At 45.2% G+C, this 24,585-nt stretch overlaps 1 protein-coding gene across 3 annotated transcripts; it reads left to right on the forward strand.

Moving 5' to 3' along the window:
* Positions 1-9,423: 9,423 nt before the first annotated feature.
* On the forward strand, positions 9,424-23,130 carry Hspb8 (heat shock protein family B (small) member 8). Of its 3 annotated transcripts, none has more exons than XM_013142141.3 (4): positions 9,424-9,626; positions 9,935-10,352; positions 16,504-16,567; positions 22,096-23,130. In XM_013142141.3, the coding sequence occupies exons 2-4, from the start codon at positions 9,986-9,988 to the stop codon at positions 22,253-22,255; spliced, it is 591 nt and encodes a 196-aa protein (XP_012997595.1). In that variant the 5' UTR covers positions 9,424-9,626; positions 9,935-9,985; the 3' UTR covers positions 22,256-23,130. The 3 variants fall into 3 exon arrangements, with proteins under 3 accessions (XP_012997595.1, XP_012997596.1, XP_003478359.1); XM_013142142.2 differs by having other exon boundaries at positions 9,430-9,730; XM_003478311.4 differs by having other exon boundaries at positions 9,431-10,352.
* Positions 23,131-24,585: the final 1,455 nt, after the last annotated feature.

Here is a 24,585-nt window from a genome sequence, read left to right on the forward strand (position 1 = left end):
TTCATGCCTGTGTACCCAGGGTAGGATTACATTTCTGGTTACCACTCCCTGAAATGCCATCCTGCACCATTAGTTGTGGCCAACCTGCAGGTGACGTTTCATAGCAACTTTGCTTTGGGTCTTCTTCCCTTGGAAATTTGCCAAGTGTTTTTTCAATGTCCAAAACTGAATCCCTTTGACAATCTCAGCTTTCAAATGTAAACCCAAAATAAACAATACCGACCACAGGAAGTAGTCATATTGCCCAAGAGAAACAAGCTTGGGGTTGGGACACACACACAGAGTTTGTCTTTCCCCTTCAGTCTTCCTTCCCTCAAACCCTACTCTCCATTAAGGTACTTAATCTAAGGCCCTCCATAACCTCTCGTACTTTAGCTTTGTAGAGACTGTAAATCCTCTGTAATCCGAAGTGAAGTGAAAACATCAGCATTTCAGTGCATAGGAATTCACATTTCCTACCACTTTTCTAAAGAAATTTAATTAAAGAAAATTTTAGGATGCTTTTGCATAAAAGATGCTATCTTCATTCTTTCTGGAGATGGCAGAATTTTTAGTTGCCTCCAAAAGACCATTCTTCAGTTAGGGTAATGAAATCTTGCGTTCTTTAAGTTTAGAACTATCCAGGAGAAAGACTGTATTTCCCAGCCCCCTTTACGGGTAGCTCTCACCATGTGACTAATTTTAGCCAATGAGATGCAAGTAAAAGTTTCACTAGCTTCCAGAATTTTCTATAAAAGACATTTGTCTTCTGCTCTTCTTTCTTCATTTTTTTCTTCTTTTGGCTGTCCAGAAGGTAGATGTGATGGCTGGAACTTGAATGATAAGCTAGTTCATGTGATGGCTTGAAATGGAGCTCACACACATGGAGCCATACCCCAGAAGGAGTTTCAGTCCCACAGGACTTTGTGGGGCAAGGACATCAGCACAACAATGGGAAGAATGTCTCTGAACTTCAGCATTAGCAAGATATAAACTTTACTCTTGTTTCAGCTACTATTTTTCTGATGATCTGTTTTGCACAGATAAGGCTGATTCTAATTCATATTCAGAGTGAAACTAAAACACCTGCCCAAAGGAAAGCACTTCATATCTCCCATCTCCGTTTCTGTATATTCTCCCCAGCTCTTCTGGATTCCTCCCCCTCCATGCACAAACCTTGAAACCCTTCTTAAGCTGAACACTCCCATGAGCTTCCATTGTCAGAACCGAAAAACAAACCATTTGCAAAGCAGTTGCCTGACATGATGCGCAACTGGTCAAACCAGCTCCTGATCTAACCTTAGAGCCATCTGGGAGCAGGATTCAAGATCTCACACCTTCCAGCTCTCTCCAAAAAACTCAGAGCCGTACTCTGTATATAAGGTATAACTGAAATAGACAGTGAATGTTTAAATTTTTTAAAAAAATCATTACAATAAGGCACAGTGCCATTAATACCTTGTAAAATACTCCCCTTCATGCTTCACACATACCTACCCCATTTTTCTTGCCTCTCTCTGAGGCAGTTCTGAAAGTCTTCTTACATGAGTGTCTTTGCAAGGTAGGAAAAAATAATACAGTGAATGTTGCTGGCAGTGCTGACCAATCGACAGGCAGGCTTATAAAAATATGATGTGTCCTTGTCTACCTTATTCACCTACCTGGCACTGTGTGACTTCTAGTTCTTCCCCAAAGTCAAAATGACCATTATAGACAAATGTTTTGAGTCAATTCAGAACACGAGGTAGCACAATGAAAGACACTCGTGGAAGAGGACTTCTGGAACTATTTCAGAAAATGGCAAGAGCAGTGGCATAAGAATGTTCAAAATGAGGGGGAATATCTTGAAAATAATGTGTCCTTTCTGTAATAAAATTTTTTTAAAAAATAAATTTGAATATTCACCATATTTTTGATCATGCCTTACAAGGAGCTTATAATTGTATGTATCATAATGTCTCAAGAAACCTGTACAGTTGTCTCTGTCAGGCTTTTGCCAGACCAGGAGATACAATGCTTTATCCCTCAGAATAACATTAGCATGGAAAATGGTCTTTTAAATACAGCAATTACAACCAGCACCAAGAGACACAACTAGAAAGTCTATCCATCAGAATTGATGGGCATTCTGCAGTAACAAGTAAGTCCAGGTTTTTCTTGCCTCGAAAGAGCAAAGCTTTATTTTTCATTCATGTGCACCGTGGACTTGTAGGGACAGTCTAGGCACCTATGATAGTAACACCTATGATGTTGAGGATTACAGGGCAAAGGGAAAGAGAAACCACCCAAGAGTCTTGTCTAAATAGAGTCAAGCATCTCCCATCACTATTAAATACTTCGAGCTATCAGAGAGAGAAACATAATTTTTCCTTACAATTCATTGGTTATAACTATTTACACTGTTCTTCCCAAGCACACGGTATCCTGAAGTCTTATTGCCTCCTGTTATATGTCCAGAAAGTGAGAGGAAAAGGAGATAACTTTACTCCACAAATTTTACTGAACCCCTACACTATCCTGGGCTGTGTTCCAGATACCAGTGACACAGCCATGAACAATCAGACTGAAGTCCCTACACTCTGCCCTTGTGCAACATCCAAGCTAATGGAGAGGCACATAAATAGCAAAGAATTAGAGATGAAAAATACCACTAGTTAGTGGCAAATGCTATGAAGGAAATTAAACCAACTGATGTGAGAGAACATGACTATAGATTATGTAGTTAGAGATTTCCCTGAGGAGGTGAAATCTAAGTAGAGACACAAATGAATTAAGAGCCCAGCCACATAGAGACCTGGATGGGTGGGGTAATATTCCTGACCGTGGGAACAGCAGGAGAAAAGACCTTAGTGGGGACTGTATGCTTGCTTCTTCTGTTTGAAGGACACAAAGGAAGCCCTGGAGGTTGGAACACTGAGTCAGGGGAAGACAATAACAGGAAATGGGATGACAAGGTAGCCAGAGGCCTTCATTTCCTTCACTAAACTTTTCTGTATCCGAAATCATTTTAATTGTTTATTCACTGAGATGCACAAAACCAAGGACTGTGGCTTCAGACACTGCTTCGTCTCTCCCCTCTGGGCTAGTGCTTTGCACATAATCACTGAATAAATATGCAATGAGGGAAGGGATGGGTAAATGAACAGACTGCTTCTCCCACTTCTTGCATCTGCTGTTCCTCATGTGTTCATTGTATGGCACTGCCGTCCACCCACTTGCCTTCGTCTAAGAACCAAGCACGGCAGGTGATGTAAGCATCTTCTCTCATTTTTTCCAATCTCCCACTCAATATGCTGTACTAGTCAATTTTCATCACTGTGACCAAATACCTGAGAAAAATAGTCTAAAGGAGGGAAGATTTATGTTGGCTCCTGGTTTCAGAGGGCTCAGTCATGGTCAGCTGGGTCCATCGCTTTTAGACTGTAGTGAGGCAGAAATATCACGGTGGATAGACAAGGCAGAAAAAAGCTGCCCATTTCAGGGCAACCAGGAAGTAGAGAGAAAGGGAGAGCTCCAGGGAAGGGGCCAAGGACCAGATGTAACCCCAAGGGCACATTCCTATGATCCCCGCTCTTCAGCGAGATGCCACCTCCTGTTTCCATCACCCTCAATTATGACATCAAAGTATGTTCCCACCAGTGTGTTAAAATGTGCTTGATGAAGTTAGAGCCCTCATGATTCATCACTTCCCCCAAAAACCCATTAGTACAATTAAGCCTTGAGCACCTGAGTCTCGGGGGTATTTCAAACCAAACCAAAACGAAACCAAGACACTTGATCTGTCTCTTTACCTCTCCTCATCCAACAACTTCACTCAGGCCCTCATTTTACCTGAACCACAACTGCCTCCAACCAGTCCCCCGGGAGTCCTGTCTCCACGATACACTTGCCACAAGCACCAACAATTTTCCTAGAACTCAGTTCTTATCACCTCCTTCTCCCTCTCCAAAGAGCTCCATGTTTCTTCAGCATGCTCAGTATGAAGCCTAACTCGTGAGTGGGATAAACAAGACTCTGTGACTAGTTCAGATTGATGCCTTTGAGCATTCTCCTTTCACAGTCCACACTGACAAATACTCTGTGAGACAGGTACTGAATTAATCAGTTTTCCATTACTGTGATAAAAAGACCCAAGATGAACAAGGGATAAGGTTTCGGATCACAGTTGCTTGGTCTTCTTATTTTTGGACCTGTGGTGGGGTAGCACATCCTGATGAGAGCACATGGCAGAGAATGTTGTCACTTCATGGCATCCAGAAAGCAAAGAAAGAGAAAAGAAGGAGCCAAGCCTTCTTGCTCTGGGGTGCATCAGCAAAGAGGGGCTGCCACAGACCATACCAAGTGCCTGCTCCAGCTCAGAACATCTTCCATGTTAGCAGCAAATAACGATGCCTCCTCTATTTGGCACAGTGCCAGCTCAGTTCAAGCAGCCTCTCAGTCCCTGAAAGTCAATGTGTCTTTGGCATCATTTGCTTTCCTAAGAAGGTCTGCAAGAGTTGGGAGAATATTCCAGAAAAACAAGCCCAGGGAGCAGAAGGGTTGGGAGATGAGATAGCTCAGCCTCCTTCTTGGGGTTAGAGAGCCAGTGCTGTGGCCAGGCATGTGGTGGAGGCAGACGGCCAGGCCTCCTGGAACAGCTCCAAGAGAAGCCTAGCTCGGAGCTAGGCCGCACAGAGCTGAAATTCTTAGTGGAACAGCATGGTTAACAATAGTACAACTGCCTCAAAGACCAAGAAAACTAAGCGATGACTCACATAAGGCACTTAGAAGAGCTTGGCTCATGATTTTGTGTTCGGTCAAGAACACAAAAGCTGGAGCCAGATTGCTCGGTGGATTAGTAGCTGTATAACCTAAGGCAAACTGTTTAATCATTCAATGCTTCCGTAGCATCATTGGTGAATGACCTATCTTAGAGCAGTTTACGAGAATTGAATACATGGGTTGGCATATATATACTACTATATATATCACTGGAACAAAATATTAAATAATGTATTATTATTATTATTATTATTATTATTGGAGGTGACCAAGAATGATATCCTCCGAAATAATTTTTAGAGAAAATAATAGGAGGAAGTTAGTGCTCAATAAATAAGCATTACTTGACTGAGATTATGAAGACAGACTTGTTTAGGAAAGGAGTATGTGAGTTGTTTGTTTTATTTTGTTTGTTCTTGCATTTGTTTTTATAGGGGTATATGACAGAGGAAAGAGGCCTGGGCTTGAAATTAAGACAGACTTGATTGAGAATCCACAAATGTTGACCATGAGCAAGTTACTTCACATCTTAAGCCTCGGTTTCCTCCCCTGTAAAATGGGTATGACAGCAATACACACTTGTCTGGGGTTGTTGTGAGTGTGAAGTAAGAGCTTTCTTAGTTTCCAATACCTTTTCAGTCAACTTCTCAGAGCCGTTGCTGTGTATCCAGTCTTCTACAGTGAGGGACCAGACAGTCCAGACAACAGGCTGCTAGTAGGATGCCGTCTCTTCTACCAAGGTCTGCTGACCCTGCAAGACACCAGGCACCCTGGGGATACTACTGTGGACAAAAATGTTGCTCTCAGCTATGCAGATCCCATCATTCTAAGGGTCTGAGGAAAGAAGGGAAAGAAGACCTGAGCATAAAGATTCACTAGAGCTGGAGCCAAGGTGAATGTGGGAGCGTCCCAGCATCCACCTGCTCCCCCAACCAGAAGCCTGCACCCCTAGAATTGTACATGACACCTGAGGAACGATGACCACAGAAAACCATGAGGATTGAGGTTTCGGAGATTCGGAGAGCCTCACTGGGTCCTTCCACACCCTTACTCAGCTGGCCCCTGAATGAGATGAGGCAGAGGGTCTGATGACTGGAATTCCCCTAGGGGAAGAGAGGAATTTCCCTTCTTTCATTCTTACTTTTTAACTATAGTAGAAAGAAAAAAGCACAGAAGTTTTGCAACTGACAAGCCCATGTCTTTGTCCTGGCACTGTCTGTGTCAGTCACTTGTTTCTGTCCACTGGGCCCCAGTTTCAAATATGCAGGGTGATGTCACCCACTTCCTGGGCTGTTTTGAGGATTAATTGTGGTATTTCCTATGTGAAAGTGTTAAGAAATTGACAGCCAGGAAAGAGTGCGTTTGCTGGGGTTTCTGGGATCCAGCATCTCTTGTGCCCTGTCACCTGTACATGTGCACACACGCATGTGAGCACACGCCCGTGAAAATGCTCTCAGCGTCTCCCAAAGCTGGAGGTTTGTTTCACTCCCTGACCTCTCATTTTCACCCCGTTGATGACAGCTGGCAGGGTGTGCTGACCGCTTTCCACGTGTTAGCTGACTTCTCACCGGGCAGCTTGGTCAGCAGGACCAGCAGCTGCCTGTCTTCTCAGTTTCCCAAAACAGAAAGGTGGTTTAACTCAGAACTGCAGCAAGAGCCCCAGAGGGAATGGGACACAGCAGGGAGGGAAAAATCACAGGACAAAGCCTGGGCAATGTCGGGGTATCATCATGTGGTATTGTTCCATTATGGATATTATTATGTAGCAATGTCCTACTAGCTGTGCGGCTTGAGGCAGGTGGCTCCACCTCTCTGAACCATAAAGATGATATGATGAGTTCATGAATAAAACGACTGAGTACAGAGTCTGCACATAGTCAGCGTTCCACAAACGTGAGCGGTGACTGATTTCACGAGTACAGCAGAGTCAAGAGCCAAACTCTTAAATTTAAATCCTAGCTCTGCCCCTTTAAACACACAGGTAAATGTAGACAAGTCACATCAACTCTCTGTGCCTCAGTTTCTTCAACTGTAAAACAAGTCTCTTCGTCATAGGGTCTGGAGGGGACATAGATGGTGAAGATTGCCTATGCATCCTTCATCCCCTCTCCTTGGCCTTGAAATGAGAAGCTGGAGGAGGTCATCAAGACTTCCCTACCTTTCTGGTTCCCTAACCCAGGCAGGGAGGTCTCTTGAGAGTTTCTGGGTGGAGCTGTGGAAGGGACACAGCTGAGGTGGGGAAGGAGAGGCTTTCCAGAACACGCCTGACAGCAAGCCGCCAGTGCATAAACAGTCCCTCACCCGTACACACGCTCACCACTCAGATTTACACACACGCTCTCTCCGGGCCTTGCCACCCACACAGGAACCTTACCCAGCCCACATCTTGTCCCAGGCAGAGCCAGATTTCTCCTGAGAATCATGCAGTGATTCTCCCCTTAACTGGCATCAAGCTCAGCCTGCTGCCCTGCCCTGCTGTAATTACAGAGAGAGCTGCAAATCTCTGCCCAGCCATGACGTCAGCCTGAAGCTTCTAGCCGGATGAGCTCACCCCACCTCACCCAGCAGCCCAGTCACTCAGGACCTCTTCTTGGAGGGGACTCTCTTGGCTGGAGAGGTGGGAAGTCAGGGGTCTCCCCGGGCAGCTCAGTCCAGATCTGGGCTCCAAAACCACCCACGTTCCCAAGCCCTGCCACCCCACACCTATGTGTGAGGGCCAAGGCTCTGCACCTGTTTCCCCACCTGCAAAATGGGGGTGTCAATAATAAAGATATTGTTGAGAGGTTTGATGCCTTGTCTGCAAAGGCTCATTAGAAGTGGCCGACGCGTAGGAGATGACATGCGATAGTAGTGGTTGTTGTTCTCTGTACTATTATATTTAGAAACCTCTCTCACGAAAGCACTGTTTCGTATCAGAGCAATTTCTCAACTTGATGACTCATAGAATTCCTCGGCACCTCCAGCCCACCCCCACCCCTTGAAGCTGACCAAGATGAGACCCTGAGGCCACAGAAGGAAAACAGTGTACTTAAAGTTGCCCACCTGCTGTAGACAGGCAAGATTAGAACCCAAGCCCAAGTCTTTAGCTCAAAAGGATACGTATAAACTCATTTTTAATTTTTTTGAAGGTCTGAGGATGGAATCCAGGACATTCTCAATGAGCTAATTTTATGAGTCCTTTTCTAATTTTTATTTTTAAATTTTGAGACAGTCTCACTAAGTCACAAAGTTGCCCAGACTAGGCTCAGACTTAGGATCCTCCTGCCTCATTCTCCCAGAGTGCTGGGATTACAGGCATACAACCATCAAGCCTAGCTGTAAATTCATTCTTCCAGGGGCACAGAGGAGTAGAGAAATCTAGAAAATATGTCCAGTCTGGGTTTTGAGTTTCACAGTGAACACCTTGGTTGCGTGTAGTACAGCTGGATAATCACCATTATTAACAGTCATTAAAAATAGAAGCTATCATTTGCTAGCACTTCCATTGGAAGTTTCTTCAACTGTAAAATGGGGTAGTGGTAGGAAAACCTTACTTTACAGGATCATGGGAACAGAGTAAAGGAGTTAATATTTGTAAAGTGTTTAGATTAATCCCGCCCTAGTGCAATCTTTATGCACCCGATAACTTGAAGTCAAAAACACAAAAACACCGGTTCCTTTGTGAAGTGCTCCTTGAGGATGACTTCATGTACCCTGAAGATACACCTACGAGGAGGTTACTTTCATAACAGGTGGGAAAACAGACAGCTTAGAGGTCCATCAGAATAATGTTACAGGTAATGCAGATTCATGATGCAACCAAATTTTAGGTGGGCCCCCGAATCCCTCTGCAGGCCCACCCGCGCATTTTCTTGTATAATCCAATTTCAACAAGAGCCCTGTTGACTCCATGTAGCAACCTATCTGCTCACCCTCTGTATCTGATCAGGCTCTTCAGCCTCCACCATCAACCCCAGTGAATTCTGATTACCCTGATCAGTCTTTATAAGAATCCTGTTAGGTCAGTTTAGCCAGAATCCAGCCACCATCCCAACCCAATCGCTAGTTTCCCATTCATTTACCCCTATCCTGCTCTTTGGTGGTAAATTCCCATTTCATCCATGCTGTATTAGGAGTTGATCCCAATCTTTATCGCCCACTGAAAAATCTCAGTACTTTGATCTATCACAACTTCTGTCACTCTAGCTCCTCTGCCCAGTGAAGTCTCCCTTCCCTAGCTAAGCTTGCTTGCTTTATTTATTTATTTTGTTGCCAAGAATAGGACTCAGCACTACCCCTGTGGTTGGCAGGCAGGTACCGTGCTACTGATCCACCTTGCTGGTCAACACAAGCGTTATTTAGATGGTGTGCTTTTTTTTGTTTGTCACTCTCACTACGTTGAAAGTATAAATGCTCAAATCCTGGCTCCAACTTTGGCCAGACTGACAGTGGGAATTCAAACCTCGGGCCATCTACCTCCAGGTTCACCGGACTCCTATCTGTCCCATCCCCTCCTGCGGGTCTCCAGGGGAAGGCAGGATGCAACAAGCTCTGGGGAAGGTATTTCCAGAGGGTGACCTGAGCCCTCAGCCAGGCGAGGGTTATTAATAGCCCCGAGCTTTAGTGCCCTGCTTGGGGAGGAGGCTCCACGGAGGAGAGGGAGGGCGGAGCTGCGCTGCTGCGGGGGAGGAGTGTCCGGAGAGGCCGGCTGAACTTACACACTGTGGCTTCAGCCGGCCCCTCCCAGGCCCCTCTGGGAGCCCAGCTGTTCCCTCTGCGGATTCTCTGGGGCTGGTTCATTACCTTGGAATACTCTTGTGACAGGAGGCGCTAGCAAAACCCGCCTCCAGCCCCCAGCTGCAAATAAATAGAAGACTCCCAGCCCAGAAGCCCGGAGAAGTTTCTAGGTGAGTGTCTCTGACGTTTATTAGGCTCTGGCTCCACTCTCGACCTCCGCAGTTCTGGCTGGGAGCCTGAGCAGCCTGGGAGGACGGTGGCTTGCTGATCTCTGGTGAGGCCATACACAGAGGGCCCCTCTTGGATTCTGTGGAACCAGCTGGGGTTTGTCACCTTTGGGGGCCGGGACCCCAGGCTGATGAGCACGGCTGTTTTTGGCAGTAAATGGTTCTTTTCCCTGACGGAAGATCGGCATTTTTCTGAAGCTGACAAATAAGCTCTGAAAGTCATCCTTGCTTTGCTGTGTGTCCTTGGATAGGTGGCTCCCTCTCTCTGAGCCTCTGTTTCCCCTGTGAGCCCAGCACTCATCATGGCTGATGGTCAGATGCCTTTCTCCTGCCACTACCCAAGCCGGCTGCGCCGAGACCCCTTCCGGGACTCGCCCCTCTCCTCCCGCCTGCTGGATGATGGCTTCGGCATGGACCCCTTCCCTGATGACTTGACCGCCTCTTGGCCCGACTGGGCTCTGCCTCGCCTCCCCTCCGCCTGGTCGGGGACCCTGAGGTCCGGCATGGTGCCCCGGGGGCCCACTGCCACTGCCAGGTTTGGGATGCCTGCTGAGGGCAGGAGCCCCCCACCCTTTCCCGGAGAGCCCTGGAAGGTGTGTGTCAATGTGCACAGCTTCAAGCCAGAGGAGCTGATGGTGAAGACCAAGGATGGATACGTGGAGGTCTCCGGTGAGTGAGCGCATCTGAGGGGTAGGGGCCTCAGCCCTGGGAAGGGCCCGGAGGAAGCTTCCTGAGAAGGGGAGCGGTGACAGTGTGACACAGGTGACTTCAGGACTCAGGAATGCAGCCCACAAAGTTATCTTTACGGGAAAAGCTCTCCTCTCCCAGGCCCCAGGAGGAGTCTGAACCTGACCCAGCTGCTGGGGCCTCAGGGTGCCCTATCAATCCCAGCACAGGCAGCAAGGCAGGTTGAGTATTCTGGTTAGGTTGGGTATTTTGACAGAAATAATTTAACATACAAAGAATAGGTTAGACAGATGCAGAAGAACAAAGACAAAGAAATGGGCTTTATTATGTTCTCGTATCACAACACAAGGCCCAGAAGGACAAGTAACATGCAGAGTGATGATAATATTAATAACCAGAGTGAGTCAAGCAAGACACTTCCTCTTATCCCAGATAAGGAAACCGAGGTTTAATACAAATGATAATGATGCAGCTGATCACCTGTACTGTTTACCACCCGCTAGGCACCGTGCCAACCTTTCTACCAGTAACATCTCAGTTAATACAATCCGAGCAGATGGCTCCTGGGTGTCTCTTCTTTTTACACATGAGAAAACAGACATAGAGAGGTTAATGTAACTTGCTCAAAGCTACCAAAGGATCACAGCCACTGCTTGGGGGTTGGGAGGCCAAATGAGAACTGATGCTTGGTTCTTAGCTAAAGTTCTTACCTTCCGTCCCCAAAATAATCCTTTCCAACCCTGAGTGGCAGGAATTTCTGATCCATTTTGCAGCTGAAGAGGTTGAGGCTAGGGAAGGGTTTGTCCGAGGTCAGGCCATGAGTCAGCAGCAGGAAAGACTAGAGTGAGGCCTGTCCACCGTACCAGGGCCCAGGCTTCCACACACCGGGGAAAGACAGAAAGCTCCAGCCCTGTAACACGGACAGCATGAAAGCTTTCTTTCGCTTCCCTCCCAATTAACACTCCATTAAAAAGCTCCGTGTTCCTGGCAGAGGCCTGTCAGCCAGAAAATCAATAAAAGCCATTGCAAACACAAGCTGGGCAGAGACAAGCCCTGGCAGGCAGGCAGCTATCAGGGGGAGTTTCAAAGCGGCTGGTGGCAGAATTATAAACATCAGAGGCTCCGGGTGGCTTCGGGTGTGGTGGGGCCTGGAGACACACAGGAGCCACGTGCAGAGAGGAGGGTCAGCCAGGGCCCTCTGAGTTGGTTGGGGAGCCAGGCAAGAGTCACACAGACACCGGCTCTGGTATTAGCCATGAGGATGGGCACTTTGTGCAGCTCTTTCCTTATCTGGAAATCAGGGTTCGAAGGGGTGCACTGTAAAGATCGTGTATTAAATAGGTGATGCCTATAGAGTGTGTACAAACATGGTGCTGGAATACAGGGAAGCAGTACTGTCATTATTGTAAAAGCGCTATTAAGATTGCAGTAATATGGGACACACAGGAAGGTTCATGCTAAGTAATAAGTGGCAGATGCTCTTTGGAAATCCCAGCTGGATAGATATGGACAGGAAGGTCTTTTCACCTGCTATGGCAGTCTTTCCCCCTACTACAGCAAGGGGATCATAATAATACCTATTCTCCAAGGCTGGAGGGAAGATTTAATATATGCAGGCAATATATGATAATGTATACAGAATGTCTCTAAAGTGGAGCTAATAATAGTGCCTGCCTGACACTCTGTACACAGGGTGATTATTACCACCATGCTTCCTGTCCTTGTTTATTTATAGTTGTTTCATCCTGTGGACTTTCAAGTCTCCCATACCCACTAGCCCTTCTGGGAGATCCTCCATGCTGCCTGGAGGGCTTATCGCCATCTTCCTAGGAAGGTGCTTCTTCAGATGGGGTTTGACATCCCCAAGCTGAGATCCCAGCTAAAGACCTTGCTGGCTTAGTCTGGAGGCTGTGGACACATTTCAGTGCCTCAACTTCTTCCTCTGTAGAATGGGGTCTTAATAAGACAAGACTTTTAAAGGTACAGTGAGTGACTTCACCTAGACAGAATCCACATTCCCCTGAGAACACATGCAAAATCCTCCCTAAAAGAGGTTTTAAAAACAGAATTGGTGTCAGGGGATCCATGGAAAAGCAATTTCCAAGGGATGTACTTCCAAGGGACAACTCTGTTCTTCCACAAGCATTTCATGCAGGGCCCTGTGTTAAATGCCCACCCGTGTTGGCTTATTGGATCCCCACAGGGAACTTTCTGGGAGTGTGGGTGGTCCCTGCCTCCTTCACAGATAAGCAGGAGGAGGCTCAGAGAAAGTAACTCACCTGTGATTATCTGTTTCTCTGTGGCAGGAATTGAGAATCAAAACCAGGCTTCCCTGATGTTCTGGGTTAGGGTGGCTTGAGGTACTTCTGTCTGAATGACCTCTAGATCTACCACCTCTAGGACCTGAGCTTTTCTGTTGGTCTTACAGAGAGGTGGTCTATGCCAGTATTTGCTGGACTCATTTTATAAGGTGCTGTTAGATGTCTGAATAATGAAGGAAGTCCAAAGTTTTATTTTATTTATTTATTTATTTGGTACCAGGGATTGAACTCATAACCTTGCACTTGCTAGTCAAGTGCTTATGCTGCTGAGCTAAATCCCAGGCCCTTTGCAGAGTTTTAGAACACACCAGGTAAAACAGAGTCATGAACAGATTTCCTTCCTCCCTGCAAGGCTAATCAGAGACTTTGATTCGTTTATGAATCTCTAAAAGGCAGACTTTCATGACTACATATGGATGTCTTGTTCCAGGGAAGTGCTTACAAATTGCTGGAGTAGATAATTTCTATCTATCTGTCTCACATATGCTCACCCAACCCTGAAGCCACCAGCCAAGAGATGTTCCCTTCACGAGCCACTGGCTCAGATTCTGGCTGAGGAAGGGACTGGAGAACCCCAAGGTCTTATCCCCACCCCAAAGCCTCTATCCTCCCTGGAAACAAAACCTTCCTTCTTTAGCAGGGCCAATCACATCAGCCAGGCTGCTGCCTGCTCCTGGCACCTACATTATACTCCAGGCCGCTCAGAGCAAATGACAGCTGCAGGCAATCTCTTCTTTCTGCAGGTGACATGTTCTTTACAAATCATAATTATTACTTTTCTCTGCCTACAAAAAGGAAATATTTTTATGGCATGAAATGAACAATGGAAAGCAAAATAAGTAGTTAAGAATAACTCGTAATCTAAAAGCTGCCCAAATGATTGAAGTATATGAATAATGTACAGATGACCTTCAGGATAATTTGCTTCTCTTTCAATTAGATTCTCAGCCTCCCCAGATTCCCCGATGGGGCCCCTCTTGCTTAGAAGCCTTCCTTTCCTAAACTCCAAACCCCAGCTTCAAGCATGGATAGTGACATAACTTTGTTCTCAGGTTCATTCCGTTCCCTAAACATCAAGATAAACCCCAAGAGATAACTTTCACACAGTCACTTTACAACTTGCAAAGTGATTTGGTAACTTTCTGTCATTAATTCCTTATGGTAATCCAGTAATCTCCCTTATTTTAGAGAAGAATAAAATGAGGCTCAAAGAAGAGGAGAAATGTGCTAGAAAAGGTCAGACCAAGGATTCATATCCAAACCCACGGGTTCTGGTTCTGAACCTGTGCACTTTCAAGTGATATGATTTTGGACACATCACTTAAGTTCTCTGAACTTTAGTCTCCCCATTCGCAAAATGATAATAACAAAAAACCCCATTTAATAAGGTGTAAAAAATAAAGCAATCATTACAGTTAAGGTGCTCAGAACAGTGACTGACACCAGGTAAACACTATACCAATGCTTTTTGACTTAGGATCAAGCTCTGCCCCCATAAACCCATTGTAAATTGAAAATACTCTAAGTCAAAATGCATTTAATGCACCTGATTAGCTGAACATCCTAGCTGTGCCTAGCCTACTTTAAGCATGCTTAGGACATTACATTGACCAACAGTTGAGCAAAATCATGGGGCACAAAACCTATTTTATAATGAGGTGTTGAATATCTCATGTAATTTGTTCAACACTGTCCTGAAAGCGAAAAATGGCATCACTGCAAAATTGAAAAATAGTACTTTGAATCACTGCTAAGTCAGGGGATATCTGTGTGGTTTGTTATTATTATTCTTAACATCACCATCATTATCATCAGGATTCTCAGCACACCAGACATGCAGAGGGATTCCAGGATGCAAAAGGGCTGAGTCAGAGGCACTGGCCTGTGCCCAAGGGAAGCCGGCCTTTAGGGGCTCAGGCTTTGGGAGGGACCAGGGAACGGACAGTGCTTTCTGGCCACAGGCCCATGAAAAGCTGGGAAGTTGGTTGTCACAGAGTTGGCAGGATAGGGCAAGCTCTTGGGGGAACAGCCCGTTAACAGAAGAGCATGCTCTGGTCACCAGACCCTCTAGTTTAAACAGTATTCCCATAAATGTATCCCTTCTTTCCCACTAGTGGGGGAATAAATCGGTACAGGTTTTCCCAGAGGTCAATTTAGCAATATAGACCAAGCTTTATGCACTCTAAAACTTAGAATTAACCCCCCAGAAGTCCTAAAACCTACTATAAAGATCTAGGTCCAGGACTATTCAGTTCAATGAAGTTCTTCCTGATGCTGAAATCTTTTCAGTGACTCAAAGTAAGGAACTGGCTAAATGAACTATCATATGTTTCTGCAGTTGGACACGTAAAGTCATTAAAATCATGCTGTCAAAGAGTATTTGGTAATAGGGAAAATTCATTACAATGTGTTAGCAAGAGAGGAACGTGGGTTTTGAGCACAATGCACAGAATGATTCCATTTGATAAGTATGTGATATACATCTCTATTATGCATTTTTAAGAAACAGAAAGGAAATTTTGGAACATACATAAAAAAATTCAGCTTTTTAAAAAATGACTTCCTCAGAGTGGCTGTGATTGTTTTCTTTATCTTCTATATTTTCTAGCCTACATTATCTTGTGGTCAAAAGCTATTAAAGGAGTATTACTCTTCATAAAGTAATTAATAATGCAATCACCTGTAATTTCTCAGTTTTTTAAAAACCTGGATTGCATAAGGACACTTATCGAGGTTATTTATAGTCTGGACTCTGGAGCCCCTCAGAAGGGCCCCAAGGGTGTAAATGAAGCGCTTGAGCTTTGGAATGTGGCCTCCCAATTGAGGATCTAAAAGGGGTGGGACTGACTGAGTCCCCCATAACATGCTAATCCTGTTTGTTTAAAGGGAAACTGGAGACACCCTCATCATACAGTGGCAGGCGGGGTTGGGGGGAGGCAGGAGGGTCTGAATTTGCTGTTTTACAAACTAAAAGCTAGTTTGGGCTCAAGACTTCTTGCAATTTCACCTTTTGCCTCCCTAAGAAGAGTTATGTAGCTCTTCCCTGTTAGCCTGTAGGAAGTGGGGCTGGTGGAATTTCACATCTGTGATTTTGTGGCCTCTCTTTCCAAGGGGAGCCTCTTGGGAGAGGGTGGATGTGTTAAGCAGATTGAAGCATTATTTCTGGACTGTCGGTTCACTACTAAGTGCAGATAATGTGGCTGAAAAAGTTAATCAGTAGCTGGCACAGACAGAAATCTGAGGACAGGGGGACGTAAGGTCCCAGGACTTGGACCTGATTCAGAGAGAGCTGATTCAAAATCCAGAGCAGTCACACAGGGTCTGGATGACCTTGGACCCATCCTGGGCCCCAGTGGCAAAAGGGAGAAAAGAGTTCATCCTTAGAGTTAAGAGTGGGCTCTGTGCATGCAAAAGAAGCCTCTGCTTCTTTCTTATACCCTAGGGGGGCATGTTAGCCCCAGGGTTCTGTTGGCTGGTTAGAGAGGAGTTAAGTGGGAAATGAGGAACGGAAAATATAACACATGGACCAGTGTCCCCGATTTCCTAAAACTAATATTCAGTTGTCAACAAGCCCTGGTCAAAGCCTCATTTCCTGTCCTTTTTTTTTTATTTCATCCTCACAGGCAGCCTGAGAGGTGGGCCTCATGAACTCTGGCCAACAGGGTCCCTGTGGCTCAGACCCTGAACTCTCTAGACTATTACTGAAGTCACACAGGAAGGCAGGGATGGAGGCAGGATTTGAATCTGAGTCCCAATCCTGAACCATATCCAGGCCAAGTAGATGCTGACATGGCACACTCTCTTTCTTCTAGGCAAACATGAAGAGAAGCAGCAAGAAGGAGGTATTGTTTCCAAAAACTTCACAAAGAAAATTCAGTAAGTGATCTTGCAGTGTGGATCTGAGGATGGGGGTGAACAGGGCATACCTGAGACCCAAATCTTGAACATCTTTCTTGGGCGATAACCTCCTAAGGGATGGAACTGAACTCACACCTAAAGGAGAGAAGGTGTCACAGCAGACCTTTAATAGGGTCTCAGAAGCAGCAGCACATAGATGGTACGACTCCTCTGCCCATTGACCTGTGAAGTGGGGGACTAGCCCCACGTTACAGATGGAGAATCAGAAAATAAGAGAGGCAAAGTGGCTTGTCCACAGTGACACCAAGAGTTGGGGCATTCACTCACCCATGTGACGTGGCTGATGGAAGATCACCATCGCCACCAAAAAAGCCCCTTGCCCCATACTTCAAATGCCTTGATAGGCTCTTGGGAAGGTTGCTGCTATGTGCTACCACGGGCAGGAAAATGACAGCCTCCCTAGAGAATCACACAAATTAAGCTGCACATTGTCCTATAGTCTCTACTTACTACTCACACGGGTTTGGATGCTGAGACACCGAGGGAGAAGAAAGGCTAGTTTTGCTGATGGTACGGAGTCTTCAGAGTCTTAGGTCAAAGGAGAACAACCAAAAGACAGTATGCTGTTCAATAAAGGGTAACCACATTGGTCCTGTAACTGGCGACTCCTGTGGGAAGAAGAGACTCATGGCAGAGATGAAACAGTTGCTAATGCTTCTCTCTAATCAACATCATTCGCTATGTGCATTTCTGGCCCTAAGGTCCTTTCCTGGCCATCACTGCAGCAAAGATGTACATTAAGGGAAAGAGAATTATCCTTCCTGTACTGGAAAGGAAGCTAAGTCTCTCACAGGCGAAGGACATACTCAAGGTCTTTACGATTCAAATTTAGCAGAGCCCACACAGAGTCCTGACCTCTAAGTTCCGTGCTCAGGAGTGCTATTCCCCCATCTCTAAAAGAGAGTGCTGATCCAGCCTTGCTGAGATCCCAGCTGACATCCCCAGCGCATGGTAGGTCCCCATAGTGGCAGCTTGGTATCACTATTCTTACCGTTCTTGAATCTAAACTCTCCCACCAGCCAAAAGCTGCCAGAGTGTCCTGGGATGGCAAGATTGCACCAGTTGAATTCTGAGGCTTTTTCCTGCTTTGGGTCTCTGCACGCCTGTCTCTGTCCACATCATGCATTTCTAACCCTGCCAGTTTTTGGAAACTTGTGGATGCTTCCTGATAAGAAAAATGCCAAAGCCTTTTTTCTTCTCGGTCGCTGGCTGGTGTACTATCCCATGACCCTCACCTTTTCCTGTGCAACCCCAAGATCAAGCAATGCTGAGGGCAGAGGAAGGGAAAGGGAGGGTGCACCAGTCTTTCCAATGACTGCAGCAAGGACTCAGGATGGAATGACAGGAAGGGCAGAACTGTGAAAAACACTGAGCAGGAAAGAAGTCAGGTGATTAATCTTTTTTTATAAATGGCTGTTTTCATAGATTTCCCCAGCTCTGAGGCCTTGGGGGAAACAGCTCACTGGGAATCCCCTGACCAGATAGAAATGCTCAACATCGATCCATGTGGCGCTGCTACTCAGCTGGTGGCAGGCTAACTGTTAAAATACCTTCAGGCCACTTCTCTGGGCATTGCCGTCAGTGTACCCTCTCTAGGTGCCCCCAGCCTCCCTGACAGCGTACCCAGGCCATCTCAACTTTCTCACTTTGCAGCAACTGAAGAGTCCCAGGGTTCTCCTTCACACCATGGCAGGGTACATCCTTCATGCTTGGCCAGTGCCCAATAGTACTGACTGTTAAATATTTTTAATCTTGGCCCTGAGTGTAGGAGGTCTTGACTTCCTGATAAAGTAAGTAAGCAACTTTGAGTAACTGGCTTAACTGCCCTGAGCTCTATTCCTGTACTCTCTCACTGGTGGAGTTACAGAGAGGAGTGGGAGGATGTGGACAAAGCATTTAGTGTGGGGTGCAGGCTTCATGCTTCATCCATGGGAACTAATAGTATTAAAAGACTCCATGGGCTGGAATCACAGGAAAATGGCTGAGACTCCTGGGAGCTCCTGATTCTGCCCACACTGGAGACATCCAGGAGTTGGGCTGGAGACTGGGACAAGCCTGAATCAATCTCAAGGGACCTCCCCGCCACTTTCAGGAAAATTGTCAGTCCTTAGAGGATATGTCTGCAGCCAGATAGACATTTCCAACCAGGCAGGAGGCTGCAGTTGTTTGCCTTAGGCTAAGAAATGCATCCCAAAGGCTCCATTTTGATTGGATGAAGGGGAGAGGAGAGGACTTGGAATTTGCCTGTCAGGTTGGGGGAAGGGCTGTGGCTAAGCTCTTTTGTACACAGAAGCTGTCGCTGAGAGTGAACAGGAAGCAGGCATTCAGGAAGTCATTAGGAGAGGATGCTCAGAACCAAGGCAGACTTTATTCTCCTTGCTCCACATCTTTCCAGGTATCTATTCCACCATTCACTGACATCTATGATGCACCAATAGTCATGTCAAGAGGTTTTCAGGTTTAATTTTACTTAATCACTGAAATAATTTTGTTTCGTGGATGAAAAACCTGAAGCTCAAAGGAGTGATGGAACTCAACTGAAATCATTCATCTAGTAAAGAGTAGATCTGGAGTATTATGTAGCCTTAAAAAAGAAAAATCCTGCCACCATAAGACGGAACTGGGGGACATTACACAAAGTGAGATAAATAAGACACAGAATGAGAAATCTGGCATGCTGTCAATTTTATGGGTGATATAAAATACTCAAGCTCATAGAGAGAAAGAATAAGATAGTATTCTCCAGGGGATAAGAGAAAAGAGGAAATAGGGAGATGCTGGTCCAAGAGTTATAAAGTTTCAGCAAGGCAGTATGGGTAAGTTCTGAGGGTCTAGTGTACCAACATGGTGACCATAGTTAGCAATACTGTATTATAGATTCAAAATTTGCCAATAGGCTACGTCTTAAATTTATTCTTCTGAACACACACAAAATAACTATTTCAAGGCGATAGACATGATACTTGGCTCTACTGTGCAATGTATACCTATATCAAAACATTGAATTATATGCCACAAATGTGTGTACATAATTTTATATGCCAAGTATATCTCTAGAAAACTGTTTCCAAAAAAAAAGAGCAGATAATGACTTTGAACCTAAGACTCTACTTTAGAGACTCATGCATTTCCTATTTGGCTGAGGGGATTATAGTCATTTGCAGTACTATCATTCACCTGCCATCTTTCCTATTTTTTGCATTATATGCTTAGATTAACTCACTTTTGATAAAGTTAAATTCTCATCATTAAAATGTTCGCTGAAGGAGGCATTCATGAAATAAATCCAGTGAAAGCAAAATGTGTTTAAACTCTGACTAGATAATGTTGTCTGCCTGAGGGACTAAGCAGTGGATCAGCCTGTGCTTTATCAAAAAGGGAAGTTAGTTGGAGAGCCTCAAGGTACTCAAGGCTTATTAACACTTAGCTGAGACCAGCAGTTAGATACAAAGGGAAGGGTTAAAAGGAAACTGAAGACAATAACTTTCCTATCCTATGGGTTCAACACAGAGATCACACCTGATATCCTGGATGAGTCAGTCCCCATCTCCGGGGCTCAGTTTCCCCATGTGTAACATGACGGCACTGTCCTGGACAAACAGGCAGATCCTTTTAGGCTGACATTCTGTGGTTCAATTATACTGCAGCTTGTGTGAAAATATTCACAGCTGTCAAGATGCCAACAAGTGGGCCCCATGACTGCAAAGCAATATTCACGTCACTCTCAGATGCTACTATTACATCTTTCTTCCTACAAGCACGTAGGTTTGCAAGGGCCAGCTCACCAGGCCACATTCTGACAGTCTGGTCCAAATTCAAATGCAAATCTGACTGCAAAGCTCAGGCAGGGCCATGTTGTGCAAAGTCCCTGTTGGAGTGGTAGGCAAACGGTCAGTTAATCCATGCCCAACAGGAGGAGAGAGGTCCATACCTTTCTTTTGTCTCTGCTTTAAAATCTTGGCTCATTAGTTGTCCAGCTTTCCTCTCCTTCTCTTCCATCTTCCCCAGCAGTATGCTTGTTGACCTTTGGGGTTCCAATGAGGAAGGTATCTTTGGGTGGATATAGCTCAAGGGGTGCTGTTTCCAACAAGCAGCTCCCAGGCCCTTCCAAGGACCCTGCAATAATCAGGAACTGGCTATGCTGGTGCGTTGGTTCATTCATTAAGACTCCTGCATTTATAACAAGCAGATCCGGCCTGCTCAGTGGAAAGGAAGGTCTATGATGATTCAGCCTCCTGTCCTCCCATTAAATTATCCTTTTTTCCAAGATCTGATTCAGGGGAACCAGTAGGGCATCATGGTTGGATACTCCATATTTGGAGCCCAAGATTCCAATTCCAATTCCCATAATTCTCTTCTGTCACATATCATATGTATGTCCTTGGGCAAATCCACTTACCTCCATGGGTCTCAGTTTCCTCCTCTGCAAACTGGGGATATTAACAGACTTTGCTCAGCGGGATTATTGTTAACAACTAAATGAGATGTCATGATTCAGTTGAAGTACCTGACACATAAAGTGAAGGGAAGGTTGTGGTTCTCATCATTTTTTTTATTAATAGTGGCGTCCCATTGAGACTATTAACATGTCCTCACGATTTTGTTTGTTGCGGAAATCATAGTCTAGTGTCAGTCACCTCAAACACTTAAAAAATTATTAAAGTAAAAATTTTTTTATCACAACCATTATCAGACTGGGTTCAGGGATTCCTTTTTGAATGCTTTCTCACTCGTTAAATTTGTCTTTTGACTTATCCCAAATCTCCATTTAGTAGTATGCAGGATGGATATACTAACTCTTACCTTTTAATCATACTAAACTCCCCAAAATCTCCAAGCACACATATCAATAACTGAGTTTTGGCACCAAAACAGTCACAGCCTTGATTATTAATATATAATCAAGATGTAACCCTAACCAAGTCTCATTGTTAGCATCATGGACTGTGTTGCCATCTACAATTTATCCATGTGGTAACCCTAACTTTTATCTGCCAACCTGCCTATTTCTTCCTTAGTGCATTGTGTAGGAAAGTACTCTCCACTGGGCACAATGCAAAGGAAAACATACTTCTTACTCTAATATCATCTTGCAGTTCTCTGCAGGAATCTGGTGGTTATAATTTTGGCCAGCAACTTACCCAACGTAGAACCAAACACAGGGGCCAACAGCCCATGTATTTTGAGGTTAAGAACTACTTCCAACTAGCATTTTGCCATTTGCAAAACATGTTCAGACTAATTCTTTCTGGGTCTACAAATACTACACAAGTTCAATATTATTATCACCCTGTTGCAAAACAAAAAACAAGCTCAGAGCAACTGAACAAGGTCACACAGCTACAAATAGGTAGAACCAGGGCACAAACACTGAGCACCATCTGACCCCCAAATCCTAACCTCTTATCTAAAATATTTTCCCTCAAATGAATAAAAGTATTTAAACCGTATTTAAAATGATGGATAATATTTTGTGCTTTTTCTAGGCTTCCTGCAGAGGTGGATCCTGTAACAGTGTTCGCCTCGCTTTCCCCCGAGGGGCTGCTGATCATCGAAGCTCCCCAGGTGCCCCCTTACTCACCATTTGGAGAGAGCAGTTTCAACAACGAGCTTCCCCAGGACACCCAGGAAGTCACCTGTACCTGAGACCCCAGCCTTGGTCCATCCTCATGCCCTCCCCAACCCCAGGGCTTCTCTGATTCCAGGGTACATTACTTTAGCTGAACTCAGACGTAGTGCAACTAAAATGTTGGGGGACAGGGGGAAGGGAAAACGACCACAGATTCCCTGGATGACATAGTGGTAGATTTCTCACTGGATGACGCAATTGGCTAACCATGCTTGTTGCGTTAGGCCAAAGTACTGGTTTTTCTTTCTTTATCTTTTCTATCTTGATGAAAACATTGCACATTCTATAGCTGCAAAACAAAGAAATGGGACTTAACATTTCATGTTGTACCTTACCTTGCAAGTAACGCAAGGGTCACTTTTCTCTGGGGACCTCCCCATTACCCAGATCCCTCCTCTGGGCTCCCTGTTCCCACGATTGCCTCATGGTTCCACCAGTGGAGCCCTTGGCTCAGCCCACTGTATTTCAACATCCCTGGCTCACAAAGGGTAATAGACAGGTCTTATATTCCCTTATGGGATCTATCCACCAACCATGTGAAAATAAACACTGCCTTCTGCCCTCTGCCCAAATGTTTACAGCATGTCCCCAGGGTTCTCAAACTGGCACTCCCCAAGGACTCTAGAAGCGCCTCAGTTAATTTCCTGACAGAGGTCCCCACCACCTTGTACACCTCTCCCCTGTATCCAAGTCAGGATATTTATAGAGGGGCATGTTTCTAGATAGTCCTGCCAAGAACCAAGCAAAGGCCAGACAGCCTGGCAGACAAGCTGGTGGTATTGTGTATATGGGTATGGGACATTTGTGTCATTGTTGTGTGAGTTGTGCTGTTGTTTGGGGGGACAATAGTAAATAATAATTAGTGACAATAATAAAGGAGCTGATGTTCTTAGCCTTGGGTGTTTCTTTTGTTGAGAAACTAGATGTGATGTCACCTACACACATGTACTAGTTAGGAGTGCTGTGGCTTCAAGAAATCATGCCTAATGACTAGTAGCTTAAATGAGATAAAATAGCTATTATCTAATTTCACAAGAAATGCAGAGGCAAGTTGTTGCAGAGATAAATGGTTTCTTCATCTGCTGTGCCACCCAGATCCAAGACCATTTTCCTAGCTTTCTTTTTCCATATCTGAGAAGTCACAGTCCATCCTCAGGGTGCAAGATGGCTGCAGCAGCTCCAAGCATCTCATCCTCATATGAGAATATATGGGAAGGGAAGGCAGGGATTAAAAGGTCTTCTCAGGCCGGGGATTTAGCTCAGCAGCATAAGCACTTGCCTGGCAAGTGTGAGGTTGTGAGTTCGATCCCTGGTACAAAAAAAAAAAAAAAAAAAAAAAAAAGTCTTCTTTTCATCTGTCTTCTTGTTTTATCAATTAGAAAAAAAGATTTTCCAGGAACTTCTTTTATCTCATTGGTCCAAACTTGATGATACATCTTCTCCGAGACCAGTCCTTAGCTGAAGGAAGTGGGGTGGCCCTGATGGGTTTAGACTTATTCTAGTAATTCATCCTGTGAGGACAGGGACATTGCCACCCGAATCAAACAAGATCCTGTTTTGAAAGAGAAAATGGCATAGGGACAATGAGAGCAAGCTAACCTACAAGGACCGTCATAGATTTTGTTGCTGCCAGGCAAACAGCAGCCCTGTAGCAAAGCAGGGCTGCTGAAACAGTGTGTCTGGTAGAACTTCTTCTGTCCTGAGTGCCAGGAGCCCTAATTCAAATGACTGCAGTAAAAAGAGGTATATGTTGGCACACCCTGCAGAGAGTTCCAGGATTAGAGCTTCTTTCAGGTACATCTGGACTCAGGGTTCCCAAGGCGTCAACAGGACTCAGTTTCCCTCCATTTGACACTGCAACCCTGCTTCCGGCCCTGCCTGTCCCATGTCCTCTCCTTACAGCTAGAAAGCAGTTGCAGTCACTACCGCCCCACATTCCTCCACATTCCTGTCCTGGTGGAGAAAATCCTATCTCTTCTGTCTTCTACCATATTCCTGAGAGCTATTTTCGTTGGACAAGCTTGGATCACAGGACTATTGTTATCCTAAGAAAAATTCAGGAAATCAGAGTTTGATGGGCCTCCCCTGGGTCACATATCTCATACTTGGAGCCAATCCCATTTAATCCCCATGGTACCTGAAAAGTAGACATTAATTTTACACTGCAGAAGCTGAGGCTAAAAGAGAAGTGGCCTGGGTAAGTCACCATGGTGACAGCAAAACTCAAACCTGTATGTTTGCTTTGGAAGCATTAATAAGGAGCTTCTAGGCTGGGATTCCTTAAACCTCCCAAAGATCGTAGGATCTGTGAGTTCTGTACATCTACTATGCTCAAGCATGTGCCAAG

The sequence above is a fragment of the Cavia porcellus genome, unplaced genomic scaffold (assembly GCF_034190915.1).
Source record: "Cavia porcellus strain 051 isolate PalLab524CR breed Dunkin Hartley unplaced genomic scaffold, mCavPor4.1 scaffold_16, whole genome shotgun sequence".
Lineage (NCBI taxonomy): Eukaryota > Metazoa > Chordata > Mammalia > Rodentia > Caviidae > Cavia > Cavia porcellus.

What these genes read in the sequence shown, in the direction of transcription:
- Hspb8 (XM_013142141.3), top strand. Translation starts at nt 9,986, where the DNA reads ATGGCTGATGGTCAGATGCCTTTCTCCTGCCACTACCCAAGCCGGCTG. An exon ending in TGGATACGTGGAGGTCTCCG is followed by an intron (nt 10,353 to 16,503) that starts GTGAGTGAGCGC and finishes TCTTTCTTCTAG; the next exon opens with GCAAACATGAAGAGAAGCAG. An exon ending in AACTTCACAAAGAAAATTCA is followed by an intron (nt 16,568 to 22,095) that starts GTAAGTGATCTT and finishes TGCTTTTTCTAG; the next exon opens with GCTTCCTGCAGAGGTGGATC.